This window comes from Bison bison, unplaced genomic scaffold (assembly GCF_000754665.1).
Source record: "Bison bison bison isolate TAMUID 2011002044 unplaced genomic scaffold, Bison_UMD1.0 scf7180017864331, whole genome shotgun sequence".
NCBI classification, from domain to species: domain Eukaryota; kingdom Metazoa; phylum Chordata; class Mammalia; order Artiodactyla; family Bovidae; genus Bison; species Bison bison.
In genome coordinates this window covers 9,920,790-9,941,538 of record NW_011494903.1, presented here as the reverse complement: position 1 = coordinate 9,941,538, position 20,749 = coordinate 9,920,790, and the positions used below count along the sequence as shown (strand labels likewise).

Below are 20,749 nucleotides of genomic sequence, written 5' to 3'. Positions count from 1 at the left end.
CTTAAAGTTAGTGGAAGGTGGGAGTGCTAAGTATGGAAGGTAGGGTTCTGAGTAACCCCCATTGGCTGTTCAATCTTTGGTGAGATACTTAGCCTTTTCAGGTTTCTGCATCCAGAAAATCAGAAAGCATTGAAGTTGATGCTCTGTCCAGGCCATCCTTGACCTGAGCAAAATACTTGTGTGATTAATGCTTAAGAGCCCACTAAGTTTCTTCCAGCATCAGTCTCACACTGTTTCACCACACTGACTTGCAGATAATCATAGCCCCTGTGTGGGGGGCCTCTGCTGTTTACTTTGGAGAAGGTAATGGCAACCCACTCCAGTATTCTTGCCCTGGAAATCCCAAGGACAGAGGAGCCTGGTGGGCTACAGTCTATGGGGTTGCAGAGTTGGACATGACTAAAGTGACTTAGCATGCATGCATGCTATTTACTTGGTTGTATCTCTTCTACTTAGACGATTGGTTTTAATTTTTTAAGCTAACCACAGGATACTTTAGCAAGTTCAACACAACCCATTTTGAGAGCTGTTTTTGGTTGTTTTTGAGTACTCCAGGTAAAACTCTTAAAATCAGCTTGTCTCCAACATGGTAATCTTTTTTTCTCCCCCCTCCCAAATCTGACCTTTCAACAACTCAGAATGCTCATTTAGACCATTAAGTCTTCCAATGCCTGACATGTGGCTACTGTCCACTTTGTATTATTTGTAGAGTTATTTGATTACATCCTGAATGGCCCCAGACTGCTATACTGGATGGACTCTTATGCTAGTTTACAAGTAAGAAGTTTGTACCAGGAGACCTGGCAGGTTCTCCCATGTGGCACATCTGAGATTTCTTCAGTGCAGTAACTTTATGGGGTCATTTTCACTGTCTCAGCAGTGTTCGTTATTCGTCCAGTTGCATGCTGTGCATGCTAAGTCACTTCAGTCATGTCTGACTCTTTGCAATCCCATGGACTGTAGCCCGCTGGACTCCTCTGTCCATGAGATTCTCCAGGCAAGAATACTGGAGTGGGTTGCTGTGCCCTCCTTCAGGGGATTGTCCCAACCCAGGGATGGAACCCATGTCTCTTACATCTCTTGCATTGGCAGCAGGTCCTTTACCGCTAGCACCACGTGGGAAGCCCTGGCCGTCCAGTTTCCCGTATACAAATAACCACTGCAAAGGTGTGACTCTGTGCCTTGATTCGGGATAGAGATGTCAGTCAAGCTCCTTGGACCTTTATTGCTGATTCAGACTCAGCCCCGCTACTTCCCCCACCCCCACTCCCCAGGGTGTTTTCTCTTGTCTTCAAGCATTTTTTTTTTTTTAAGTCTTATTGAAGTAGTTACAATATTGCTTCTGTTTTTTCGGCCCAGAGGCGTGTGGAATCTTAGCACCCCGACCAGAGGTCGAACCTACACACACACCCTCTCCCCAACACCAGAAGGTGAGGTCCCAACCACTAGAGCACCCAGGAAACTCCTACAAGCATTCTTAAAAATGTCTTACATAAAAGCTACTTGAATAAATATCATTTCTAGAAAATCAAGTCCTGCTTCCACCTTTTCCTGTTTTTTCTCCTTGTCATTGCCGGTGTTTCTCCTTTCTGTTCTGTAATCCTGCCTTTCCCTCGGAATCTGCTCTACTCTGTCCCCCTGCTGTCCCCCGAGCTCTCTCTGGGACACTTTTAACCCTGCTTTGACTCACAGTCTCAACTCCTCCCTCCAGGGTTCTCCCTTGGATTCCACCACCCTCGTGGCCACACTCCTCTAACCTTAGGAAGCAGTCCAACAAGCTATGGCTGCTGATCCAGCCCATCCCTCGGCAACATTAGAGAAAATTAAGTTCTCTATGGTTTGCAGTTATTGGCTTCAAGGCATCTCTGACTTCAAAATCCATTCCAACCTCACACAGGTCGTGATTTGTTGGTCAGCCTAATCTTACCCCAAAGCATCTGCCTAATTTGCCAATACAAACAAACATCGAAATGGCATTCCAGTGCAAAGCAAAACAATCCTGGTCTTCTGGTGGTCTATGATTCTGTGGAACACACGGGTTGACTCATGTTTCTAGCCATGGTAGAATGGTCGTCAGGATGGTGCTGGAGATACGTTCAAGGAACCAAATTTCGGTATTTGTTTGACTGGATTTCATGTTTCCTCCTAGGTAAACATAGTGTTCTTAGTTGTAACATCATACTATATTTTCCTTTTGGTCAAGATTCCATTTTACGTTTAATGTATTTTTATACCACTTATCCCAACATCTCATGCCAGTGGTACATTTTGATACTATATGTATGTTCTTCCTCAGTTTTCATGTTGTTCCAAGAGAAATACCACAAGGATTTTCTTCTCTTCTGTTTCTCATAATGACTGAAGCAGTGGCCGCCCAATTGGGATATTCAAACCCTCCAGGTTTAGACAAGCTAAGATTTGGACCTGCTCGTGTGGCAGATTCTAGCTGATGTTAAGTAGAAGAAAGTAATAGAGGTCCATTATTAATTGATACTGGGGCTTTCAGCATGATTAGAGTTATCCAGGAAATCTTTCACTTGTTTTAAACCCCAACCATTTTTCTCCCACTCAAAAATAATTGCAAATATTCAAAGTCTAATGTCAAGAAAAGTCTGCAGCCATTTTTAATGGCTCATTTATACAGAATTACTCTTTGGTTTATGAAGGTATGTGTGGGAGTATGCATTTTGTCTGCATGCATGTTTGTACATGTTTTATTTCCTGTGAAGACTATTAGAAACTATTACACAAAGTCCCTGATGTGACGATGGTTGATGTGTTAGGTTAAAGTGTAATGCTGAATCCTGTAGAGAAATGTTCATTTACTTCTTAAGGCAGATGGCTGTGCTTATCCAAATATTATTTATTCTGAATGATATTTTAATACACAGAATTACTGTCCTACATTTAAAATAGTCTTACCTTAAAAAAAATAAACTATACAAGTCCTGTAGTTGCTCTTAAAATATCTCATAGTTCATCATGTATCAGGCTTTTGAAAACCCTTCCCATGAAGGACTTCCCTGGTGGTCCGTTGGTTAAGACTCCATGCTTCCGCTTCCACTGCAGAAGGTATAGGGTTCAATCCCTGGTTGGGGAACTAAGATCCCGCATGCCATGTGGCACGGTCAAAAAAAAAAAATTAAGAAAAATTTTAAAAATAAAAATCTTCCCATGAATAATTACAGTTATGGATAACAACTGTTGGTGGAGTGGGAGGGGGGCATGGAGGAATCCATGAGTTTACCATGCCACCAAAAAATATAAAGGAAAAGAGAATTATAAATTCACTATTTTTGAAAACTTCATTATAATAACTGATTCAGCAAGAATATGAATGATGCTAAAACCATTGAGTGGAAATATATTGGGAAGCAGGATAAAACAGTCTCAAACTGTCTCCTGCCAGATTACTCATTAATGGCAACAACACAACAAGTCCTGTGGAGAAATCTGGTGAAACCCTAAACAAGTGGTCAGAGTTGTCATCAGTTATGAAATACACTGATCCTGTGATGTACCGAAAAAGAAACGGTTTTTATAATTCTGTAGTTTTTCTGCCCCCAAAGGCATCACCTAAATCTAAGCATGAAGAAACTATTGGACAACTCGTAACTGAGGGTTTGGATTGGACTAGTGTCTTTCAAATTATCAATATCATGAAAGACAAAGGCTTAGAATTATTTTGGATTATAAATAGACATATAAAGGAGAATAAATAGACATGAGTACAGGATTTTGAATTCTGGGTTGTCAGATACACCCCTCCCCCAAAAAACCCTTTTCTCTAAAGCATACGAGGCAGAGAAGTTGGTGACGGGCCGCTAAGGCCCATCGCAGATAAGGAGCTTGCTCTGGAATATAAATCGGTCACATCACTGTGCACGCTATTTACTTCATTTGACATTTAAACCTCGCGAGACGTTGATGAAAGCAGCTGAGTATTGATTTGCATTCTCAGGGAAAACCCTTATCTCATCCCAGCCTGGCATCAAACTTTCTGTGAATTATCTCCAGCCTCAAGACACACTTTGAGTAGCGTTTCTGAAGACTAGTCCTAGGGATGTGAAATGTATATTCGACCATCGTTTTTATCAATGTTAAATTTGCTGAACTTGATAATAGTACCAAGATTATTTAAGAGAATGTCCTTGTTTTCAGGAGATACTTACTAAATTATTTACAGGTGAAGGGTCATGATGTCTGAAACTAACTCCCAAATGGTTTAGTAAAAAGTTGTGTGTGTGTGGAGAAGATAAAGTATGAGTGTGAATGTGGAACTTTTTTTTTTTTAAAGTGAGTATAGTTGAAGAGTATACTATCCTGGTGCTATTCTTGCAAATTTTATGTAAGTTTGAAATTGTTTAAGTTTAGGGAAAAAAAGAATGAGAAGTGAGTGTTTTGGAGAGAGACACAAGTCAGCCATGTTGTTGGTAACCAGCGATGAATGCTTTGCTTCATGAGCTTGGGTATCAACAGAAGGTCTGGTTTTGAATCCAGTGTTTGAAGCAGTCCATTAACCCAGCTGTTAATGGATATAATAACTACTCATATGCCCTGGTTTATTGCTTCAGAGGGTGGTCATAGTCTTTGGTCTTGCAATTTTTCTCTGTATCTGAGCTCCAGCCTCTGACTGTGGTCCTAGCTACTTTTATTGGGGAAAAATAAATAAATAAAACCGTCTAATTTGTGCTTTCTGCTGACAATCAGGTTTCCGAGCAGGAAATGGATGAAGTGATAGCACGCAGCACTTATCAGGAGAGCAAAGAGGCCAGTTCCTCTCCTGGCTTAGGTACTGTAACTGCACATCTTCATTCAACATTCAGAAGAGTCTCTGGTTACATTCCCCCCCGGGGGCACTCCCCTGCGCACTATTATTGGAGTCTTGGTAATTACCGGGCTTGGCAGAAGTAGCTGTCAAAGAGATTCCATGCTTTCCCTTAGCGGCTGCTTTTGATTTCTACAGTTATTTAACGTGCTGTATTAAAGTTCCAGCCATGCACGCTTTTTCTACTGCTTTAAGATAATTTGCAAAAATGAGTTAGCATTTCAGGTGTTTATGTACAATTCATGTTAAGTAGAACATGAATTCTACTTCATTCCAAGTAGAAATGAAATGCTACCAAATTACCAGTTGTTTCTGTAGGCACGGGGTACAATCCAGCCAAAAACCTGGGATTTCTTTATACAAATTCAAAGTTTCAACTGAAATGTAACAGGCTGCAAAAATCATGATTTTCCTCCTCCTCAAGTGGAAAGTTCAGTCATAGGAGGATTGCCCTAGTAAGAATTTCACATGAATTTAAAACATGAAACTTTGCACCAAGTTGGAAAAGTAATGTTTCCTGTACAGTGGGAATCTCAAGGGACTCTGCTGATGTATCTGAACTCGAGATGTTACTGATATTAAGACTAATGTCGGGAGGAAACAGACACGAGTTACTGGTTGTCAAAGGAAAAGGAAGGCATGCGGTTTTTTGGCAACCAAGAAGTACCCTAATTATTTGCATCCATAATTAATATATTGAAAGTGGGCACAGCCATAATGGACTCTTTATTCAACTCACTCATTCTCCTGAAGTGCCTGAAGGCTGTCCTCTCATAATCCTAATATATTCACTCAGTCATTTATAAAAGATTTTACTAAGCTATGATCCTTAAACTCAAAATCTTTTTGCTCATGGAATATAATTTAAAATCTCCATGCTGAGTCTTTTTGTCCTTCAACTAAAAACTAAGACAGATATTCAGCCCTCTCCCTCTTTCTTTCATGAGTTTTTTGAGTGCTGTTCCTTTCTTCATTCATCCTTCAATCCATTTATCAAATATCACTGAACACTTCCTAGATCCTAGTGCTAAGCCCTGCAGGGCCTGATCAGTGATAGGTAAATAGTCAAGGAAGAAGAGAACAGGCATCCACTTGTAATTAAATTATAGTATGCATATGGAAATTGGTATATGGGCAGTATAAAGTTCTTCTGAAATGCAGAGGAAGTTACTTCCAACTATTAATAGGATCACCATGGAGTCAGTAGCATATGGGGGCTTGAAGCTTGAGAAGAATCTTGGGAGGTGGGACGGGTACCCAATAGACTGCATGCATGTCCATTCCCACACACGTGGCCCTTCCATGCCTATTGAGCAGAGAGGGTTTTGTTTAATATGTCTGGCTCCTTCTTTTCCTGTTAAGAAGGTGAGCCTATTTGTAAGGATTTGAGCTTCATTTTTTTTACAGTATGGTAAATTTTTCCCCCAACAGGTACCCCCTTGAAGAGTCCTTCTTTTGCAAAAAAGGTGAGTCAAGAAAAGGCACTTTGCTGCCTTGCTTTACTGGTTCAGTTCAGTTCAGTCGTTCAGTTGTGTCCAACTCTTTGCAGCCCCATAGACTGCAGCATGCCAGGTTTCCCTGTCCATCACCAATTCCTGGAGCCTACTCAAACTCATGTCCATTGAGTCGGTGATGCCATCCAACCATCTCATCCTCTGTCGTCCCCTTCTCCTCCCACCTTCAATCTTTCCCAGCATCAGAGTCTTTTCAAATGAGTCAGTTCTTTGCATCAGGTGGCCAGAGTATTGGAGTTTAAGCTTCAGCATCAGTCCTTCCAATGAATATTCAGGATGGATTTCCTTTAGGATGGACTGGTTGGATCTCCTTGCTGTCCAAGGGACTCTCAAGAGTCTTCTCCAACACTACAGTTCAAAAGCATCAATTCTTTGGCAGTCAGCTTTCTTTATAGTCCAGCTCTCACATCCATACGTGACTACTGGAAAAACCAGAGCTTTGACTAGACAGACCTTTGTTTTGTAGCCCATAAATCAAACCATAGGGTCCAATCTGTATTTCTGCCCATGAGTCATCTTGGCCATTTTACACAGCAAACAGCAAAAATGTCCATTTGAGAACAAGTATATAAATGTGAGTTTCTTTTATTAAATATTCATTCAGGAAAAGAACAAAACAACAAAATAAAAGAACTGAGCTACAGTTTAAAAAATAACTGCTCCCCGCCCCCTGTTTTTTTTAATAAAAGGGGCCTGGGTCAGTTTGGGGAGGGCATCTGCAACTTTAAGGAATCTTTCTTAGCTGGCTGTTCCAAAAACTCAGTGGATCAGAGAACAAGAGTCAAACTCGCCTGTTTTGTTGTTTCATCGGTAGGCTGAACCAGTGGCTTGGAATTCCATTCCTCCTCCTATCTCTTCCCCCGGTCTTCTTCCTGGGATGGTTGATGCATTGCTGCTGTGGTTTTTCTGATCGCAGCCAAAAACGTATTTCTTAAAAACATTGTCTGGCAGCAATTGCCTTTTAATTCATTCAGTGTTTAATTTAGTGATCCTAAAGTAAATGGAGGTGGACGTTTACTATCACAGCTGTTTTGAGTGACCGCAGATGAGAACAAAGTGCTTTCGGGAAGATGGGACACAATTACTATTTAAAATAATCCACTCTGGCACATCTTCCTCATCTAGCACTGCCTTCTTCAACAGGACTCCCTGATTTCTGAATCTGAACTCTCCCAGTACTTCGCTCACGACGCCCCAGGCCCGCTGTCCGACTTCATGGTGGCCGGCTCCGAAGACGAAGACCCTCCAGGGAGTGGCGGCAGCAGCAGCTCCGTGGAGCCCCCCAGCACCTCCCGTAAGCCCTGACTCTCTGACTCCATGATGCGTTGGTTTACACGTCACGGTGCTGGGGTACGGAAAGAGGACTGGAGACCACACCCATGGTTGAGTAGGAGCCACCTTTCTACCCTGACTAAAGGCAGAGTTTGATCTTGGAAAACTCAGTGCACTCCTAGTGACCGGCCTCCCCACTTCTACAGTCAACAGGCTGGGTGCACGGTCTGTACCCCAAGTTGGAAAGCTAAACTGCCCCCACCTTTAGATGCTATTTACACAGCGTAGTCTTGGAATTTGTGGCATCGAATCGTGGCTGATAACCTGATGGTCTTATGTTTTAGGGGAATCCTAACCAAATTCTTCACTAGACCCTAAACTTAACTCTTTTTAGAAGGCAGTGAGTGAATGATTTAGAACGTATGAGACAGATTTGTTATCATATGGGTTTTACTTTTTTTTTAAAAAAAAGACCTCATTGATTATTTTCTCAGTATAATCTGAAATAATGACCTGATATGAACTGCACTGACTCCTCACTCCCACCAGTGTGGTTTCCTTTTGCTCATTTCTAATGTCTGAATAAGAAAATCCCCTGTCTCAGACAAGAACCTGTCTAGCTCGTTTGGAGCAGCCCACGTGCTTCCTCCAGGCTCTGATAGAAACGCTCTAAGGCGGAAGCACGTGTAATTTTTCACTACATTTAACGAGATGCGAAGAGTTTGTAGAGCTCCCACGCCTTCCTTCCCTTCCCAGGTTGGAGTTTATAAATTATGTGTGTAGTCTCAGGCTTCAGCTCACCACTCTCTCGGAGCTCACGCGCCCATTAATCAAGCCCGCCTCCCTCCTGCCTATGAAGGAAGGACTTCAGGTGATAAGAAGGCCCAGGTGTGCAGGACTTGTTGATCCCGGGGCATCCTCCCCCGGGGAGTATTTGGAGCAGCGTTTAGGTTGAACCCAGTAACGTGTTAGATATCATGGATGTTGACAAGTTACACATTTCTGTCTCTAGGCAGCACACATGTGTAAGTTGAACAATCCAGAGGTTAAGTTTAAAAAAAAAGAAAAAACAGTAGGCAGAGGAGAGAAGAAAGTTGGCTCTCACTGTAAGCAGATCCCAAGAAACTGTGTCGTTTATGCCTAGTGACCAGTGGCCAGAAGGTGTACCTGGCATCTGTGAACGTGGAAATGCTCGTGTGTAAAGAAGGGGGGGTTAGATTAAAAGACCATACCAGATGGAAAGCTATTGCACTTGACTTTTCTTCTCCCAACCCCAGCAGCTCACAAGGAGCCAGGAAAAGCCAGGGCCAACAGCCTTGTGTCTCTTGGAAGCCAACGGGCCTCCGGGCTCTTCCACAAGCAGGTGACAATTGCCAGGCAAGCCAGTCTTCCCGGGAGCCCAGAGGTCCTCCGGAACCCCCTCCTCCGCCAGAGGAGGGTGGGCTGCTCTGATGACGATGCCAGCGACGAGGAAGAGTTTGATGGCGAAGGCGACTGTATTTCCCTCCCAGGGACCCTCTCAGGTCCCAGCAGGTCGCTGACAGAGGACAACTCTACACATGTTTCAACAGCCTCTTCCAAGGTCACAGGTATCAACCGAGAGGAACACCCCAAGAAAACACTGGTCAGCAAGGCCTCCTCAGTGCCTCTCCTCGGCAGCTCGCTGGACTTCCAGGAGAGCCTCCCAGGAGGCGTGCGGGACCCCCTTTCCCATGCAGCCAGCCTGCTGGTCCCATCGGAGGCCCCCAAGGGTAGCCCTGGCTGCTCGGGGAGGAAGGAACTGTCAGGATCGAGGAGCTCGCCCAAACTGGAGTGCAGAGCCGGGACAGGCACCCAGGGTCCAGTGAGCACAGACAGCCCCAGTTCCCTCCAGCAAAATGACAGCCTGGGGTCCAGGCACAAGCCCGTGGCCAGGGTCAGCCCACACCGCAAGAGGCCTGAGGCTGAGGCCAGGCCTAGCAGCGCAGAATCAGCACAGCTGACCGATGGAGCCAGTGACCCATGCGGTGCGGACTTGAAAGTCCAGGATAGTTCCATCCAAGTGACCGTGACTGGTTATCGGCCAGGAGGAACTGTGGAGAAGGTAACTGATTTCTTAGTTACTTGAGATCCAGTGAGTCTTGTATGAATGAGTATGGAGCATGCTATAAAGCAGGGGTCCCCAACCTCCAGGATCTAATATCTGATGATCTGAGGTGGAGCTAATGTAATAATAATAATAGCAATAAAGTGCACAATAAATGTCATCCTTTGGAATCATCCTGAAACCACACCCACCCTCCACGCTAGTCTGTGGAAAAATTATCTTCCACAGAACTGGTCCCCAGTGCCAAAAAAGTTGGGGACCGCTGCTCTAAAGCATAAGGTAATCTGCCTGAAATAAAGGATAATGATTGGAGAATCATCTTTCAATACAGTCATTCATTTCAACACACTAACTGCCTGGGAGCCTAGTAATATATCACCAGATTGGTGGGGGGGAGGTGCCTAAGTGTTGAGTCATGAGATCATGTGGCCAAAAGATGTAATCCCTCTCTTCTCATACACGGGGCCTGTGGTTGATGATGGAAAGGCAGTGCCGGGCAGATGCAGGAAACCCCTGGGTCTGGGACCAGCTTCTCCACTGACTAGTCGGTGGTCACTTAGGCAGTAACTCGCCAAGTTACTGATCTTTCTGAACCACAGTTGTCTGGACTGTAAAATAGGGATGTTGCTCTCTTCCCTGATCATCTCACACAGTCAGGGTGACCGTCAAATACAGGTTAACAGTGGTTATGTCTGGCGGTCAAGGTTCTGCTTGATCCTTATTTTTTCAGACTTCCCATGGTGATGATGTATAATTACAGCTACTCCTACCCTTGTTGTATCACATGAAGTAATGGGCATGCATTCACTGAGAAACATATAATGTACCACAGTAAATGCAAGTTAATGTTGTTTATGTTTCTACTTGTTTACCAGTATGTTAGAATGGACCAGAATATCAAATTGCACATTTAAAAAAAAAAAATTTAGTATACCTCCACTTTAGCAAGGAGAGGGTAAGAGAAACAAACATTATTTAGTCTCTTCAACATAAATACTTTTACTCAGAGCGGAGAATCTGAGATGCCTTATAAGGCTGTCCAGGCATGCCTCTGAGATAATGCAGGTTCGGTTCCAGACCACTGCAATCAAGCTGATGTCGCAATAACGTCAGTCAAGTGTTTGGCTTCCCAGTGCATATAAAAGTTACATTTACAGGATACTGGAGTCTATTAATTGTGCAATAGCATTATGTCTCTAAAAATAATGTACATACCTTAATTCAAAAATATTTTATTATTAAAAAGTGTTAGCTATCTGAGCCTTAGTTGAATTATATATCTTTTTGCAACAGTAATATCACAGATCACCATAACAAATGTAACAATGAAAAAATGTAAGATATTGTGAGAAATACCAAAACATGATGGAAGTGAACAAATGCTGTTGGAAAAATGGCACCAACATACCCACTCAGTGCAGGGTTGTCACAGACCGTCAACCTGTCAAACATGCAGTATCTGTGAAGTGCAATTTTTATGCCTGTATTTATTAAGATGTGTTTTCAAGTGATTTGTAAAACATATAATACATGTAAAGAGAAGCAGAACATACAAAGTCATAAAAGCTAATCTCAGCAGAAGGGTTTGTTTTTAACCTTATATACACCTTTTTTCTCCTTCTAAAAATTGTTATTACCTCCAACTAGGAAATGTATTTTAAAATGTCATGTTCAGCTAATGAGTAAACCTCTTCCTTTTAAGGGTATTACAAATTTTGAATAACTCAGTTCAGTTCAGTCGTGCCCGACTCTTTGCAACCCCATGAACTGCAGCACGCCAGGCCTCCCTGTCCATCACCAATTCCCGGAGTTCACTCAAACTCATGTCCATCAAGTCGGTGATGCCATCCAGCCATCTCTTCCTCTGTTGTCCCCTTCTCCTCCTGCCCTCAATCTTTCCCAGCATCAGGGTCTTTTCCAATGAGTCAACACTTCGCATGAGGTGGTGAAAGTATTGGAGTTTCACCCTTAGCATCAGTCCTTCCAATGAACACCTAGGACGGGTTGGACCTCCTTGCAATCCAAGGGACTCTCAAGAGTCTTCTCCAACACACCACAGTTCAAAAGCATCCATTCTTCGGCGCTCAGCTTTCTTCCCACTCCAACTCTCACATCCATAAATGACCACTGGAAAAACCATAGCCTTGACTAGACCAACCTTTGTTAGCAAAGTAATGTCTCTGCTTTTCAGTATGCTATCTAGATTGGTCATAACTTTCCTTCCAAGGAGTAAGAAGCATCTTTTAATTTCATGGCTGTAGTCACCATCTGCAGTGATTTTGGAGCCCAAAATAATAAAGTTTAACACTGTTTCCACTGTTTCCCCATCTATTTCCCATGAAGTGATGGGACCAGATGCCATGATCTTCGTTTTCTGAATGTTGAGCTTTAAGCCAACTTTTTCACTCTCCACTTTCACTTTCATCAAGAGGCTTTTGAGTTCCTCTTCACTTTCTGCCATAAGGGTGGTGTCATCTGCATATCTGAGGTTATTGATATAACAATAATAATCCAGCAATCTTGATTCCAGCCTGTGCTTCTTCCAACCCAGCGTTTCTCATGATGTATTCTGCATATAAGTTAAATAAGTATATAAAGCCAAATCATGGATTTTACTCAAATATCTTTTTTTATAATAATCTATATCTATTAAAATGTCATAATTGTGAATTAGTATTCTCAGTAAGAACTTTGAGCACCTTTTAAAATTTTTGTACAGAAGTTGTTTTTCTTGTAAAATTTCTCATTCCCAAATTTTATTTATACTATATGGGAAAGAAAATTGAATGCATTGCCCATAAAGTATTTACCTTTTATTTTGGAAACTTAAAAAAATGAGACTTTTTATTTTGGAAAATGATTGTCTTTTAATGTTTTTATTAATACTTTTTAAAATCGAGATGAAATTCACTTAACATAAAGTTAGTATAGGAAAGGGAAGTCTGGCATGCTGCGGTCCATGGGGTCGCAAAGAGTTGGACATGACTTAGCAACTGAACACCAAAGCATTTTAAAGTGTACAGTTGAGTGGCATGTGCCGCATTCACAGTGCTGGACAGTCACTACCTCTGTTGACTTTCAGATTCTTCTGTTTTCATATCACACTTATGCCTTATTAGTAAATAGAAAATTCACTGAGTTGAACACTGTTGAGTTCCCTAAGCAGATAATTGACATTTTACGAAATTATTTTTTTTCTTTTTAAACAAAAGTAGCTAAATGATCACCTGTTTCACCTCTTTCCTCTGCCGCCACCTTTGAGCCACTTTATGACTCCTTCACTCAGAGGGTAAATGTCAAATCTGATTTAATGTTTTAGCTAAGTTGTTTTAGAGAAAATTTTCCTAGTAGGTATTAGAAGAAAGGAAGTAATTGACACTCGGCTAAAGTACAGTTTTAAAATGTTAAATGCTAATTTTATTTATTCAGATTCATTCTCTCCATGACTGCCAAAATGAGCTGGTTTTGGTCTTGAGCATCACAATGCATAGTGTAACAATAATGCCTTACCTCTGTAGAGCCTTTTGTGTGCTGCATGTTGGGTTTTTTTTAAGATGTACTGATTTATTTTTCGGCTGTGATGGGTCTTCACTGTTGCCCCTGGGCTCTCTCTAGTTGTAGCGTGCAGGCTTTTCATCGTGGCGTCTCCTCTTGAGGAACACGGGCTCCAGGGCAGGCAGGCTTCAGTAGTTGCTGCGTGTGGGCTCCACAGTTAGTGCTCACAGGCTTTGGAGTGCATGGGCTCAGTTGCTCTGTGGCCTGTGGGATCTTCCCGGACCAGGTTTCATACCCATGTCTCTTGTGTTTGGCGAGTGGATTCTTTACCACTGAGCCACCAGGCAAGCCCCGCAACACTTGTTATTTCTATTATTTCAGTCTTCTTGATTGAAGCCATCCTGAGGGGGTTGAGATGCTATCTCATTGTGGTTTTCATTTGCCTTTTCCTAATCACCCTGGCAGAGAAGGCAATGGCAACCCACTCCAGTACTCTTGCCTGGAAAATCCCATGGACGGAGGAGCCTGGTAGGCTGCAGTCCATGAGGTCGCTAAGAGTCAGACACAACTGAGCTACTAACGTCACTGCTACTACTTATCACCCACATCTTAAATTGAATGCTTAGGAAGAGTGACAAGGCCATGACATTTCTAGTTGGACCTTAAACCCAGAATCTGGGTCTTGTGGCTTCTGGTCCAGGGCTCCTTGAATTTTCCCAAACCAGCTCTCCTCTGTATGTGATGTATTAGGATGCAGAGAACCCTGAAAGCCTTTAACAGTGACTCACAGTTGTCCTTGTGCCAGGAATCTCTGGACAAGCCGTCCGTCGGGGATGGACGAGTCCCCACTGACTGGGGACCAGGCGGTGCCCTGCCCCACCCAGATGCCAGCCACCCTACAGAGAACCCACCTGCAGCGACATCCAAGCAGGGGCAGCAACCTGGGACAGGTAAGATTATTTTATCACTTACTAAGCTTTAGAACGGGAGAGTAGAAGTTAACTAATAAAAATGTTATATGGGGAAAATTTTAAGGCAGAGAGATCTTCATAGGCTAGTGATAAAAGCTACCTGCATTTAACAACTTTACTAGATCACTGGGCCTGAGTTCATGGGTATCTGTCTTCAGCTAGTCTCCAGCCTTTACTCATTTTGTGACATGTACCTTAGTGAATGAGGAACAATATGAAACAGGAATATCCTGCCTTCAGAAACTCAACACTCTGTTTATGTGAAACCAAATGTACTGAAAAATGGCAGGAAAAGCCTCCACTGAGAAGTAAAAAATAAATAATTCTTATGTATTGCATCTATAGAATAGCTGAGGAGCCTGAAGAGGTCAGCAAGATGCTCCCAGGCCTGTGTGGCTGGTGCTGGCCCCAGCAGGCCACCCTCAGCACTAACCCTATCAGCACACCTGTAACCTGCTCTGGTTAGGAAGCTGCACCAGGCCCTCCACATTCTTCTACACCCATGACATCAGTTGTAAAGGCTGCTGGGCCTTCTACCCCATAAGGCGCCGTAATTGAGCCAGTATGCTTCCCATTGTTGGGCGTTTGGGGGCTTTCCAAGTGAAGGAATATTTTGAAAGGTGACATCATGGACTGCTTCCATGTAATTTAATCTCCATCAGTAAAACCTTTTTGCATTACACACTTTGCACAAAAGCCAAATTGCTAACAAAATTTTAGGGTTTGCTCAGCGAATGAATCAATCTGAAAAACAGACACACATCCCTTCCTTTTGCTGCTGCTTTTCCCTATAGCTGGCACCAGCATCTGCGCATGCTTAGTCACTCAGTCGTGTCCAGCTCTGTGAACCCATGGACCACAGCCCACCAGGCTCCTCTCCATGGGATTTTCCAAGCAAAAATACTGGAGTGGGTTGCCATTCCCTTCTCTAGGGGATCTTCCTGACCTAGGAATCAAACTCGGGTCTCCTGTGGTACAGACAGATTCTTTATCATCTGAGCCACCAGGGAAGCCTCCTAGTTGGCACCAGCAGAAACAGGAAAGTCATACTGAAGGGAATTGAAAAGATTCAGCAGATCACTGTTGCTGGAGGGAACGACAGGGAGAAGAGATAGTTAGGGAGTGTGGGATGGACAAGTACACACTGGCCACTGTATTTAAAATGGATAAGCACCACAGTCCTACTGCAGAGCACAGGGAACTCTGCTCAATGTCATGTGGCAGCCTGGATGGGAGGGGAGTTTGGGGGAGAATGGATCCATGTATATGTATGGCTGAGTCCCTTTGCTGTCCACCTGAAACCATTACAACATTGTTAATTGGCTATACTCCGATACAAAATAAAAAGTTTTAAAAAAGAAAATTGAGCAGAAGAAAGGAGGCCATGGGTGTGAGTCTGTGGTGCCCCTGGCCTTCCGTGGGGACCTGGGGAGGTTGTGTCAGGTCTCCGTGGGTATCCTGATGAACCGGTCTTGTTGCTGGGTGGTCTCCACAGAGGCCATGTGGTCAGGGCTTAGGTAACTGCGTGAGCTGTGGAGTCCACATCCTGGGGGGAGCCCTGGCCATGAACTCTCTGACCCTGCATATGCTGCTTACCACCCTGCGCCTCACTTCCCCGCCATTCCAGTGCGGGCGGTCACGTGTTGGGAGGGAAATGAAGCCCACAAGAAACTCTGAGCACAGCGCCAAGTGCTACTAGCTCCTAATTACTGATCTAGGAACTTCGGGGGAAAGCCATATGCAGTTAAGGTGACTGGCATGGGCGATGCAGAGTGACTGTAACATCTGGGGGAGACACGCTTCTAAGCAAAACTTTCATTGTGACTGAGGCTTTTGCTCTACCCTTACTCAAACCCAGGGCTCATAAGGAAATGCAAATCTAATGTTCTTTTTTCTGCCTGTTCCCCCACCTATTGTAAGATGCCATGTGCCAGAAGTAGACAGACTAACCCACACGTGTGCAGGCTTTTTGAGGAGGAGCCTCCAGGACAGAGTGGCTCTCCAGACCCAGCACGTGGAGGGACTTCACTTCCAGGCAGGCGGCATCTGTCCCTGCACCTCGGAGAGTTCACGCTGTCTCTGGCTTCTCTGCTTTGATTCCCTTTCCTTCCTTGCCTTTCTCCTCCTCCTTGGCTTCTGTTCCAGATGTGCCCCCAGAATCCCACTTAAGTCCAGCAGCCCTCTGTCTCCGCTTCCTGGGATAATCTGACCTCCTCAGTCTCCCACACCCCTGACCCTGGTCAGGACACGCTGGAGGACAGGGCAGGCTTCCATATGTCTGGAGCATTCCATGCGTCTGCCTGAATCAGCCTCCTCTAGTCCCTCGAGTTCCTTGCTGGGACTGTTTCACTTTACCCTGTGACTCCTAGTCCAAGGCACGAGGCTAAACCCCCATGTAGTCTGCGGGGGACTGAGTTGACTGCAGAATCACCCCAAGCTAAGGAATCAAATAAAACAGCCCGCTGACTCCTGTGGCTTTTGCCATCAGAGGGTGGATGGTGTACAGAAACCCAAGTGCAGGATTTCTGGTGTCCCCTTGTCCTTATAAATAACTAGAAAGGGCAGAGGCAGAGGTCCTCCTGCCGTCCATGCTGAGTTATTTTAGAGCCTCTAAAGCACAGTGGTATTTGTTCGATGTGAGCACTCTATAATTTTAGAGACTAAAACAGGCCTACATTTAAGCTGTGGGATGTCTTTCTAAAAAAGACAAAAAAATTGAGACTGTTTACAGTTTTCACTTGTTTTCATTGAAGTTTTCTGTTTTCTAACCTTTCACCCTGTGTCTCCCCCACCACTCCAATCTTTTTTTTTTATTCTCCACTCAGGATCAGATGGCTCCCCAGACCCTCTCCCTTCCCCAGGGCAGAAGGAGGCGGCTCACCCTGACCCCAGCCAGACCTCAGTGGACACAGAGCCAGCGAGGCGACCTGAGGACCCCGGAGGGCCAGAATCACCCAGGATCCCCAAGTCTGAGGACAGCACATCCCCGGGGACAATGGCAATGGCTCGTCCTGACCTCCGTGAGATGAGAGCAGCTCCCAACGCCAGATCGCCCTGTGCTGCCCGGAAGGCAGCGACCCCCAGGGGAGCAGGACCCATGGCTGAGGGGGCACCTTCGACTGGTGCTGGGCTGCCACAAGACCTCATGTCCGGGGAGAAGAGCCAAGAGAGGGTTCTGGGTCACCATGCCAAGGCTCCGCAAACCTCAGCAGTCCTTGCCCCTGAAAACTGCCAGGGGTCAGCTCTGCCCCAGGGAACAGACTCAGGGTCTACCAGCGCCCCGCAGGCTGGCCCGGCCCTGCCATCGCTGAGTGACAAGGCCCAGGAGGCGTGTGGGGGTGCCTCGGGGCCCGGCTGCCTTGGAGGGAACGGGCGCTGCCCAGTGACTGACGTTGACAGGCTCCTGGTGGAACCGGATGTCTCCGGAGCAAGACTTCCCTCCCCTGGGAAAGGGGACCGGCTGAGCAGAGAGCAGGCTGCCCAGGGGCCACAGCTAGCCTCGGGGAGTCCAACCCCTGCCCCAAGGAGGCCCGGGGCGGCTGGTCCAGCCCCTCCCCCTCAGTGGGCCGGCCAGCCTTCAGTTTTGGATTCCATCAATCCTGACAGACATTTTACTGTGAACAAAAGCTTTCTGAGCAACTACTCTAGGAATCTCAGCAGTCTCCACGAAGACAGCACCTCGCTGTCAGGCCTGGGCGACAGCACCGAGCCATCTGTGTCCCTCTCGTCCATGTACGGGGACGTGGAAGACTCATCCTCAGACCCCGAGTCATTCACTGAAGCCCCGCGAGCTCCCCCCCGGGACAGCTGGTCCCCTCCTCATCCTCGTCCTCCTGAGCCTTCTCACAAGGGAGACGCAACGGAGTCCGAGGAGGAGCAGGTGGAAATCTGTTCCACGGATGGCTCCCCCGATCGGCCCTCAGCCACTGCCCTTGCTCCTGCCCGGGTGGCCGCCTGCCCTGCCCTTGCCACAGCCCTGCCACCAAAGGATGGAGCCCTGAGCCAGGTGGGGGCAGAAGCAGACCACACAGCCCGCTTCGTGCCAGGCACCTTCACCCCTCCGCAGCCACCTCCTCCTCTGTCAGACGTGAGCTCTCAGGAGGCGGAGCCGCCTGAGGATGCAAGGGTCTCTCAAGACCACAGGTCCCCGAGTGAAGAGGACTCTGGGGAAGCCACCCAGCCTCCTCCGGGTACCAGGCCTATCCCCAGCTCCCCAGGTACCCTTGGTTCTCCTAACGTGGTGAATGGTTTGGAGTATGACCATTTGGATGACAAGGCCCCACCTGAGAAACAAGAAATAGATGTTCACACTGCTGAAAACCAAGCCTCCTTCAGGGCGTGTGTCCCCAAGAATGGAGACTCAGCTCTGGGAAACCTGCACATCTCCGGAGGTCAAGGCCCAGAGGACTTGTTGCCAAAGCCAAAAGCCATCTCCAGGCGGCCCCTCATGGCCTGGTTTAGAGAGATAAATAAGAACAACCACGGGACGCATCCGCAGAGCAAAACTGAAATGGAACAATCCACGCTGCTGGCCAGAAGTCCCGACCCCAAGGCCCAGGTGCTGAGCTCAAGCCACAAGAAGGGGGTGCCTGTGCCAGATAGCCCCCCTCCTCGGCTGAATCTTGAGAATAAAGACTTGCCTAGGAAAAGTTCTGTGGAAACTCTTTTGAGTAACTGTCAGAAACCCAAAGCTGGTCCTAAGCTGAAGAGACTGAGCATCAAAAGCAAAAGCAAAGTCAGTTCCGAGGTCCCGGCTGCTCACACGGGGAAGACTGGCAGCACGGAGCACAGGAAGGCCCTTGTCTCACCCCAGGCCTCCCACAAAATGCTTTCTAAGGTGGCGTCGCACCGGTTCCACACAGCTGACCACGAAGAACTGGACAAGACTGCCGCAGCCGCCCCTCAGTCTCCCCAGTGTGTGGAGGGCAAGCTGCCCCCTGGGACCCCGGGCTCCCTGAAGCCCTCGGCATCCGACTCGAGCATCAGGATGTTTGTTTCGCCCGTGACCACCCCCAAGACCCTTCCTGAGCAAGGTGGGTGTGGTAGGCTCCACCCGGCTGTGCACGCGGAACCCGACCGAGGCTTCCCGGCTGCCCCTAGCCCTCCCAAGTGTGGTCCAGAGAGCAGGGCTCCCCTGGCATCCCCGGGGCCAGCAAGTCCCGCAGCACTGAGGAGTGGCACGTCCACGGTAGCCGGCAAGCTGGAGGTCCCCACTCCCGGGCAGGGTGAGTGGTCCCTGTCCAGCCAAACAGACTCTGCAGCAGCAGCAGCCCTGCCAGGGGTGACTGGTGACAAAAGAAGCAAAATAATTGCCGGTGAGCCTCTTGAAAGAACCAAGCAGCTGAAAATCATTGAGATCCCAAAGAGCACATGTGGTGACATACTGGCTGAGAGGGACAGGCAGGGGGGGCTCTTGTCCCAGAGCAGCCGGCAGGAGGAGAGTGAGGCTGGGCTCTGTCACCAGCCAGGGGAGTCCTCCCCAAACCACCCGTCCTTACTCCCAACCCGGGTCTCCCAGGTGGAGCTGGAAGCGCAGCAGCAATCCGTCAGCCTGGCAAGACTCTCCTCCTCTTCCTCCCCGCAGCTGCTGGCTAGAAAGGCCGATCCTGGCCAGATGGGCAACCCCCTGGGGGTGCCCAGGAATGGCCCACCAGTGGGCCCAGTGCTGGATGATCATCCCTACTTCACGCCAAGGCCAGCGACCAGGACCTACTCCATGCCGGCCCAGTTCTCCAGTCATTTCGGCCGGGAGGGCCATACCCCACAGAGCCCAGGGCGCACCCCTCGGGACGGCCAGATCCCTGGCACCAGCGGGGGCCTCCTCGAGGCCAAGGCGTCTAGAGGTGCTGTTCTCAGCCTGGCTAATGGGCAGGGTGTATACAGCGTAAAGCCCTTGCTGGAGACTTCGGGGAACCTTCCAACGACAGACGAAGCGGATGTCCTGTCCGCCCAGGAAACCAGCTGCCAGCTCACAGACAGAGTCACCGTCACCAGGAGACATCACTACTCCCCACAGAACTGGCCCCATGAAGCCACCTCCTTTTTCTCTGTGAAGCAGAGGATCAAGTCTTTCGAGAACCTGGCCCACTCTGACCGGCCCGCAGCCAAGGCTGGGGCCTCCTCCTTCTTGTCAGTGAGCTCCAAGCCTCCCATTGGGAGACGGTCGTCCGGCAGCGTGGTTTCTGGGCCCCTCAGCCACTCCAGTGACCCAACAGCAAGGTCGCTGAGACGTAGCCTGAGTTCCTGCAGCGAAAGCCAAGGTGAAGCCACCACCGTCGTCCCCCCGATGACCAAGTCCCCGTCCAGCATGACGCTGACCGTCTCCCGGCAGACCCCAGCAGATGCCCGTAACAAGGGCGCTGACTCAGACCCCAAGAGACCACCTGGTCCTTCGGGCATCCCTGCCCCGACCGCAACCCCCGCCTCTCCCGCCAAGAGGAACAAGTCCTCGGTGCGTCACACGCAGGCCTCACCTCTGTCCCGCTCGAAGCTCCAGGAGCTGAGAGCCCTGAGCATGCCCGACTTGGACAAGCTCTGCAGCGAGGACTTCTCGGCAGGGCCATCCGCCGTGCTCTTCAAAACT

The 20,749-nt window shown here is 47.1% G+C and overlaps 1 protein-coding gene across 1 annotated transcript in view; it reads left to right on the top strand.

The window, feature by feature from the left end:
• The window catches only part of PDZD2 (PDZ domain containing 2), a 288,393-nt gene that overhangs the window by 251,648 nt on the left and 15,996 nt on the right, over positions 1–20,749 (top strand). Inside the window, exons 15-20 of the mRNA XM_010853853.1 lie at positions 4,711–4,792; positions 6,260–6,294; positions 7,486–7,636; positions 8,895–9,697; positions 14,001–14,145; positions 16,992–20,749. Coding sequence (XP_010852155.1) covers positions 4,711–4,792; positions 6,260–6,294; positions 7,486–7,636; positions 8,895–9,697; positions 14,001–14,145; positions 16,992–20,749 — 4,974 coding nt within the window. The remainder of the gene's footprint in view (positions 1–4,710; positions 4,793–6,259; positions 6,295–7,485; positions 7,637–8,894; positions 9,698–14,000; positions 14,146–16,991) is intronic.